General features: G+C 35.9%; 1 protein-coding gene across 19 annotated transcripts in view; it reads right to left on the reverse strand.

Moving 5' to 3' along the window:
* LOC121667187 (aminopeptidase O (putative)) overlaps positions 1-9,577 on the reverse strand; it is a 244,882-nt gene that overhangs the window by 221,201 nt on the left and 14,104 nt on the right. For 18 of the 19 annotated variants that reach the window (XR_006016948.1, XR_006016949.1, XR_006016953.1 and 15 more), the window contains exon 2: positions 4,092-5,045. Coding sequence is in view for 12 of the 19 variants with exons in the window: in XM_042033591.1 (XP_041889525.1) it covers positions 4,092-4,897 (806 nt within the window). In the remaining 7 variants the exon portion in view is untranslated. Of the gene's footprint in view, positions 1-4,091; positions 5,046-9,271; positions 9,447-9,577 lie in introns of those variants that run through there. The other variant, XM_042033588.1, reaches the window with a different exon arrangement.

The following is a 9,577-nucleotide window of genomic DNA, read 5'->3' on the forward strand; positions in this document are numbered from 1 at the left end:
TGGTTCTGAGTCTTCCTTAGTCCAAGCCTCAATAAATCCTGATATTTTTACATTTAATCTTACAGGTACTGCACCCTAGCTCACCTGTCTTTGGGAATCTCAATCACAGGAAATATAATACAAAGAATGAATTTCTTTCCTATCAACTTCAGCCTCCTTGCTTCTCACATAGCAATCTTCCTTGTAGTATTGCTCTTTTTGCAGTTTCTCTAACCTGCTCCCTGGCAGAACCTCTCTGTCTAGTAACCCTTTCCAATTTCAGCTGCAGTATTTCATGCCAGTCAACTTCTTACTACCCACTTAGCTACAGCTGGGAAGGTAGCAAGGCCTTTCACTAACTCCTTCTGTCTTGCTGGTGGATGGACTTAATGATTCCTGGTTTACTTATTTTTTTGCATTTTTTAGTTTTATCTTAATTCCTATTACTTGCATAACAACACCACTTATCTTAAGGGAAAAAAAGCTATTTTTTCAATTATAAATTATATAAAAAACCCACAGTCAATAGGTTTCTCCAGTAAAAGAAAGAAAATCTTGAAAGCATCACTTCACTACACTGAATTTTTTAAAACCTATGATATTTAAAGTTAAATATTATGGGAGCAAAACAGATTATTTTGTGAACACTTGAGGCTAAAAATATTCTGATCAGTATCTTTCACCACTTAAGTTTAAAAATCAAAACACTTTGGAAAGTAGGAGACAAGTTGTTAGGGCAAAACTGATCTTGCAATGGCTAAGATATTAGCATCTTATTTACTCTCCTCCAAACTGCTTTTCCTTTCAAGCTATTCCTTCTCTAAAGCCAACTTCAAACTATACAGAGAAAAAGAACTTGGAAATACTGACAGTCACAGATGAAATATATTCTGAAGATATTTTTGCCCTCTTGTCTTGTCATTGCTATCTGTGCTATTAGATCCAGAGCTGTCCTTGGCACAATCAAGTTACTGTGGCTTAACTAATAGCAGGCCAGCGGATCTTCCAGCAAAACAGGAATGAAAGGTGCAATTTAAGAAGGCCTTGAGAAACATGGGCCTGTATTCCCAGTGAACAGCCACCCAGACTACTGGAGAAATCAAGTACTAGTTGTGGTACTGTTTGGTTTTGTCGAAGCAGCAGGGTTTTCTGGCATCTAAATCACACCAACTTTTTTATTCTGCCTTAAAAATTTACATATCTGCAAGGTGCCAGTGATTGTCATCAGATTCCATCAGAGCAGGTATTCTTGCTCACAGTGAGAAATATGGGTATTACTGACTGTTGAAAAAAACACCCATATTTCCCATTGTCAATAATACCCATATTTCCCATTGTGTTCCTTTTAGTCAGGACAACTAATTCAGAGGAGATAATTTAAAATTTTTACAAATATTTGTTTATTGCCTTCCACATTTCCAGGAATATCAAATCCATTTATTTTGTTCTCAGGGTCTGCCTATTTCTTAAAATTTTTTTTTACTTCTCCATTCTATTCATGCCATTTGTTAGTTTTTAGAAATCACCTCATATCACATGAGTAATCCAACAAACTCCAAACTGCTTCATTAATTGCTCAAATATAACTGTTCAACACTGGGAACAAAATTATACAAAATAATTGTAGAGAATTCCTCACAGTTGAGGGTAGCCTCTTAGGATTTAGTCTGTGATGTACCAGGGTTCTGGACTATCTTATTCTACCAAACCTTGCCTATGAAGAAAACCAAATTCTTTCCTTCCTGAATTTCCAGTTTCCAAGAGCCCAGAACGATGCTTACTCATGCCACTGAAAAACAAACATCTATTTTCATGACACATTTTCTAATTTGTAGTAAATAACTCTACCTTCCAAACTAACCTCAGTAGTGTTTTCCAAACAAATCTTACTCTCTTCTCTTTCCCCCTCTATTTATTTTCAGTTAGATTGGCTGCCTAATATGCCTTATTACCCAGATGTACATATTACACACCTGTGTCATCATACCAGAGATGGAAGGAACTAGCATTCAACTTTAGAGAGGTCAAGAGTGTCCCTTTCATCAAGTATGTTTTGGTAGGCTTCCTGGTCATTCCTTTATACTTCCCCTCCTTCCCTCTTTCCACTAGCACAAGTTAGCTCTGTGGTTGACTTTTTGTTTGGCCCCAAAAGCTCAGACAGGGAAATGCTGAAATTCCATGTATTCCGTTCCTGTACTAAAACCAGACGTGTGCCCTGCTCTGATAACATTTGCATACACATATCTGAACTTGCCTAAACTCATCCTACACAGCTTTGTTTCAGCTGGTTTTTTTGGTGTATTATATATCATTCTTTAAAACAAATAAAATGCAAGCCTTGATAAAATTGTGCATAAGCTAAATTTCAAAACATTGTACTAGTGTTAAATTAGAAGAAACATATAGGAAGTGTACTTTGAGAAGCAGTACTTCATTATTTACTTTTCTCCAGGGTTGGAACCACAGTATAGACTCCTTTGGCAATGGATTTGACATCTGTCTAAAAAAGCATCATGTGCATAATTTTGAACAATTTGAAGAATCCTCCTATGGCAACACGATGAGATTTACCATTATGTTTATGGGCTCATCACACATAGAATTTGATTTTAAAAAGATACCAAGAAAGATTCTAATGACTGTGGTATGAAAACTCGTTTTCTGACAGGCATTAGTTTTTGGAATACCCTATGCAAGCCTGAAAATAAATCAGTTTATACTATTTTTTACCATCAAACTGCTGGATCCATGTCAAGCCTGCTTTTTCTGCTCCATTATTGATCCATAAAATTCCATCCATTTGTGTACAACTGCCATGAAATGTCACTAAAGTAAGAACAATGCTTTGCAATGAAAGGATCATAAGGAGTCAAAACTGTTTGCAATTTAGATGCTTAAAAGAAACATCCAAATGCTCAAAACACACAGAGGAGGAGTCCTATACCAGCCGAGTGTTGCTAACATTGTTAGTAGGGCAGGTGGACATAGACATGTGATCACAGGCAACTGCCCTACCTTCACGTGCAGTCAAAATTCAGAATTTTCAGATCTAAGGGTACTATAAGGAGTTATATTTCCTAAACTCATACCAAAAATAACTCCTCAGGGAAAAGGAAGGGAAAGAAATAATGAACATGACTTAGACATTTCTGGACTTGATGGTACTAATAGATTAGTAGCAGAATTCCCCAACCACCACAAATACAATTAAAAGGCCTCATTTTCCTCACCAACACAGATGCTAGTGAGAAGACTTAATTTATATTAGCATAACTGAAATAAAAGGTAACCATGTATCTCTTGTTTGGGAATGAACAGCAAGTATTCAATTAGGTCAAATTTGTTCCTTATCTTCCAACTTTGTTCCTGTTTTTTAGACATCATAAAGAAATAATAGCCATTAAAATCCACCTTTGAACATTGTAATAAAACAATTACAGTTGTAGGAATCAAGAGTGAATTGTAGTTTCCCTTCTATAAAATGCTTATATTGAAGGCTTCTGTAAATACCTATTACTTTTCACTAACACTAGATACAATGCCAGTTCTTCTTTCAGTCTGTAGTCCATTTGCTATCATCAATGTACTTAACATTATAGATGAAGGAGATTTTGAAAGTTGATTATTAGAGACTAAACGGAAAAGACTGCATTTCTAAGCTGATTACAATATTGATAAAGGACTAGTTGTGAAGTAATTCTATTAAATGTTATGTATATTGAACTTCATGCTGTGTAAGCCAGGAAGGAAAAAGAACACAAAGTATTACAGTGAAAATAACCTGTCATTCATACCTTTTCTTACCCTAAATGATAATTCCCTATTCCCTGCACACACTTTTTGAAATACACACAAGTTATTTACTCCCAATCAGAAGGAGCACACACAAACACTAACACGGGCCTGAGATCTTCAAGTCCATTGGGGCTTCACAAGCTGAGACTTTGTCTGCTCTTCTACCGGACAGCAAAAGGATTCAAACCAAGAATTAAACGAAAACTGTGGAAGAGTGTACTCATCGTCTTCACAGTTGCTCAGCAATTACATGATTCTCCATTCTTGCACCTTTTTAAATTTATTGCATACAAAGTTTTCAGCAAATAGTTACATACCTGCCACTCTGGTCTGTAGTCCATGTAACAGATCTTCCCTCTGGTTTGGTTTTGTACCATATTCTTATTGCATGAGGAAAGTCTGCTGGAGTCTGAATTCCTGATTTCCTTATCTCCAGGCTCCAGGTGCCAGTACTAAACACAAGCTCCCCACAGCCAGGTGCCTGGCTACAGAGAGTAGAATAGTGTAACTGTTCCTTCCAGCGATCCGCAGGTAAAGTCACAAGTTCATGTACAATCTGGTTCCTGAGATTTTCCAGCTCCTGTGAAACACCAGTTAGCTTGGCAGGCCTTATAAGTTTTTCAATGCCTGACACAGCAGCAACATCTACCTCTTCAACCTTTAGCACAGCTAAATCACAGCAATCCAATACCAGCAGAAAATCCTTGTTTCCATGATTCTCTATGTCACAGGGGTCCTTTGAACTAGAAATCCCAGAAGCCTGTTCATTGTTGCTATGGTTACTATTTTCATCAGCAGTAGCTTCTTCTTCTTTACCACTGATAGCAAAATCGTTATATCCCGTTTTAGATGAACAGGTAGGCACATTTATCATAGGAATGTGGCAGGGTTCAGATGCCCTCATTTCACAGGTTTCATCAAACTGTGACTGGCAGCATTCTTTGCCAGCACTGCTGGTTTTCCTGTGTTGGCTCCCAGTCTCCAAGAACAAAACTATGCTGCCTTCAATAACTTTACCTTTAAAATCCACATCCAAGTCCAGTACATAGTGCTTTACAAGCATGTAGCTAGTATTTGCCAGTAAGGGCAAGTCATCCTTCATGGGGTCTAGCTGTGTCTCCATGTTCGTCTATTGGGCAACAGCTTTACAATGCTTTAGACAATTCTAAATATGATTACTCCAGAAGGAGAATATTCAGCCTCCCAATGCCAAAAGCAATTTTGAATAAGATTAGGATATTAAAATTGTAGTTTCTCCACCTCTTGGCGTTCTAAAAAAAAAAAAAAGAAGAAAGAAAATCATCTCACAACCATTTCTGAAATGCACTAATTCTAAAACCCATTTAAAGTCCAGTTGCCTTTATTACAAACAGTGCAGCTAAAGGGTCATTGTATCTCCACAGAATGGCGTCAGGCTAGAATGGCTTCAGGATTTGCTGTCAAGAACCACTGGCTGTATTTTTCAGTTAAGAACGCAAATGAAAGCATTTCTAGACAGCTTTTACAAATCAATAGAAACAACCCTTACCACAGTCAACTTGTATTGACTCTTGACTCTCTTCACTCACAAAAATCCTGCACCTTTTTTTTTTTAAAGTTGCATTTTTTCAAATATATCAAAAGATAGTGATATATTTCTACTGGAATTTTAAATAACAAGAGTAAGTATGAATCGCCTCATATGTCTTAAATTTTTAGAGTAAGAAATTCCTATATAAAATGCATGTCCACAGATTAATATACTTTCCACATTACAACAACTCTCATATCAGCACTTCTAGTAAATTACAAGAAAATAAGCCAATTTACAAGGAGTGCATTCCAAGTATTCCTTTGAGATTGCTCATGAAGATTTTTTAAATCTATAATTAAATACTTAAGGTATATAATTACATTTTTGTAGCTGGGAATTCACAACACTCAGAATAGCGCCTTATAGAAAACAAAGTGTCTTTTCACTGGAAAATACGTAAATACCTAGAAAGGCACAAAAATATTAAAATGCACCAACATTTGTTGCAACAATAGGCAGAAGTTTATCACAGAAGCTAAACTGACATTCATTCTCTGTTTTGCTATGACCACTGAGCTAAAATCATGCACTTTTAGCCCACTTAAGTCCTTTTCATCCGCTTTCTAGACAAGGAATAGAAATCAAGAGGATGGAATACAGACAGTTCTCTCCCGGGCATTTCAGTGACACTCATCAGCAGCAGCCGGGCCTGCTTCTAAGTGCCTTAAGAGAACAGATACTCCATTGAGACATTATTTCACAGTTTTACACCTCATCATAGACTTCACCATCCAAAGCCAATTTTTGTGTAGACCTCAAAGTCAGCACAGACAAGCACCCAGACTCCCCCAAGACTTGTTATATGTTTTGTAGGAATCCAGGGCATGCTATCAAGCTACTATCTCTAAGTGAAACACTTGGCAAGAAATTGTCTATACAGATCCCTAAATTAGTTTCACAAAAGCACAAAAACATAGCAAGTATCTCCCTACCTCAATGGCTTTCTAGTAGTCAAAAACAACTCTTACAGGGCTCTCTTCGAAGACAAACTGAGAAAAGTCCTCCTTTCAATTTTTAACAATCTTACAGTATTTCTGCAACCATACCAGGGCAACAAGCTCACATCAGAAGGTTCTCTTTCACTGAAATAGCTCAGTAAATTCAGGCAACATGAGCAATGTATCTGTGATGTCTGTGTGTTACACTGTGGACTGAACTTGATGTTATCTGGATTTTTTTTCTGAATACCAAAATCTCATGACTGCTAGCAGGTCAGGTAATTATTGGTGATAGAGAAAAGAAATAAAGTGACTTGGTGGGGAAAAACCCAACACTGAACTAACATTCAGATTCTGTTTTGCACAAACACATGTTTAATTTGTAAATATGTATAATATAATACTGACATCTTCTACAAAATGTGAGTACTATATTATGCACTCAAGCATAGGGAGGAGAGGCCAGCCTTGGGATGAGGCAATTAGGGAAGGTTACCTGCTATACCCCAGTACCTGACTGGGTGTGTACAGAAAATGTAGGCAGCCTCTCCCTAGAGGGCCATGGAGAAAAGACAAGTAAAAAAACTTCAGCTGTCTTGCCAATACAACTATGCTCCATGCATTCCAAGGCATTACATTGAGCAAATTTTCTAAAACCACAGAAATTTACTGGTTTTTGTATTCAATAGAGCTGCTTTTTCTTGTTACTGAACTGAAACACTAAATGAAAAGGGAAGGAGGAAATAAAGAGTAAGAACAGGAATATAACATTTTAAGTATAAGAATACCAAAATATACTCCCAGGGAACAGTGTTCTCCGCATTTGCAATAGAAGACCACTATAGAAGATCTTTTCTTTAAGCCACTTTAAATAACAATAATAATCTTCAGCCACGGAATTTCACAATATTTACCAAAATAAACCAAAAGGACTTAAACATAAGATTAGTTAAGTTTTCTGGCACATACATAAAATATTCATATAAAACACTTGTTAACATTAAAAACAGCACTACAGTCAAAGTGTGCTTTCATTATTTTCTCTACAGATATTAATCTACCCTAATTGAAAAGGGTTTCTGCAATGATATTCCAGAGGACTTAGTGTGCCCTCTTGTGTGCAGGTAATGTTACCCCTCTGTGCAGTAAATCAGCTGAGCACATACGCAATAAAATTCACTCTAAAATTACAAGTCATTATAAAATATGAACAACATACACTGCCTTTAAACTATTCTTTTTACAACTTCAGACTCACATCAACCCAAAATTTTTATAAGTATAATCAGTGCTAACACAATGTATTTTCCAGATTTCTTTTTTAAAGCAAATATTAATAGAGCTGCAAAACAGTTGTGCATTTTAATCCTGCTTTATTTAACCTGCTTAATAAGCAAGAAACTTAATGGTAAAAGGATGTACTTCTTGAAAACACACAGCATTTACAGGGGAGAAAAGTAAAAAAAAACCAAAACGCCAGTAATAAGGTTATCCAGAATTTAGAACAATTGAGTAGAAATAATAATACATACATGGTGATAGTCACCTAATTAAGAGATAGAAATATAATTTAGTGTTTCATTTGGGCTCAAAGTCATGTTACATAAAAATTAACTTGACATGAAATTAACAGATGGATTGTCTTGAACAGCACTGCTAATTTTAGGACATTCAAATACATAGATAAATGCTTGTGTCCCAGACAAGATGGGTATCTACCCCAACTTCAGGCTCTGGTTGGCTTATCAAATATTGGATTTTAGCCACCTCGGGAAATTATCCATTTTATTCAAGAAGAAAAGACAAGAATTAACCATTTATTTGGATGCTGAAATAGACAGTGGACACTTAAATAGACAGCCTTTTTATTATCAAGAAAAAAAGTCAAAGATCAGGGCACTGAATGACCACACACACAACCTCTGTAGCAATGAAACAACACAGGAATCACATTAAAGCAAACCTGAAACAAAGCCAAGTGAAAAAAAAATGCAAGCAAAAAATGATAAAGGAAGGATGCACTTAGGCAAAAGAGGAGGAAAAAAATTACAACAGAAAGTAGTATCAGAGCTAGAAGGTGTATATAAAATGACTTTTTAAAAGAAAATCTTAAAAGGACCATTCTCAAAACACATAACTGAACAGGACAAAATTATTTATATGTATATATATTGTTCCATTTATTTAAAGTCTAGGTATCTGTACATTTGCTTTCAATCAGTAATGCTAGTTCAACAATGTTGTAAAACAACATTCTGATCCTTTGTTTGAAATTCAGCATCTACATATAGCCTGTCCCTCATTGGTCCAATGTGACTAAACCACTGAGATGATATGCAGAAAATGTATGTGTGTACTCACAGAAGGAAAAAGTTGTAATGACAGGTACTAGAGATCAGCGAGGAGAAAAAAGGTAGCTGTGCAACTATCAAATATGTAAACTCCATGCTCTTCTTTGTTTAGACTGTGATGTCTTTTCATAAATATGTGATAATTTGGGGAGTTTAACTGAACAGGCTATAAATAATTACTTATTTTACCATTTGATTCCAACTGCATTTGAATAAATACAACTTTATGGTGTCTTTTCTTCAACCAAGTCTTCCCAAAAATGTAAACAAATCATAATATTATTATCTCTCCAACATGATTACTACTGCAGGTACTATAGTACAGCCCATCAAAATCCTAAGCAGAATCAATAGGACCTGCAGTGGTATGCAAATTTACCAGTCAAGCCTAGGTAAACAAAGGAAGTATTCTTTCCTACAAAGGAAGGACTCTTTCCTACATTTTTTGTGACAAATTGAGTACAGATTGACACGGAGCGTAAAAAACTTAACTCCCAAACTTATGTACAATCATAGAACTAATTCAGTCTAGAGTTTGTCATTCATTCTGTATTTCTTCTCATTTTTCCTTAACAGGTTAAGAGAACAAACTCTAGTCATGGTGTTGATATAATACAAGAGACATGCTACCTCACCTTCTGAAGCAATATCCTTGCTGTACACCTTGGAAGTTCTCTGCACATCTTCAAGCTTTGTGTATGCAAACAGTACATCTTTTACTACTGCTTCATAAATACACTGTTCTGAGAAATATTCTTTGGATTTGGTATGATAAGTTCTTCATCATTTTACACATATATCAAGGTACTGGCATCACAGAAAAGAAACATTATTTTTTGTTGGGGAAGATGAAACAGGAAAGCCTTGTAAATATGATTGCCTGACAAAAGATTCTGGGAATATGAAAACTACAGGCAACATCGAAATGAAAGCCACTTTTG

Source organism: Corvus kubaryi, unplaced genomic scaffold (genome assembly GCF_017639235.1).
Source record: "Corvus kubaryi isolate FWS band 111438036 unplaced genomic scaffold, C.kubaryi_AGA036_p1.0 37357, whole genome shotgun sequence".
Taxonomy (NCBI): domain Eukaryota; kingdom Metazoa; phylum Chordata; class Aves; order Passeriformes; family Corvidae; genus Corvus; species Corvus kubaryi.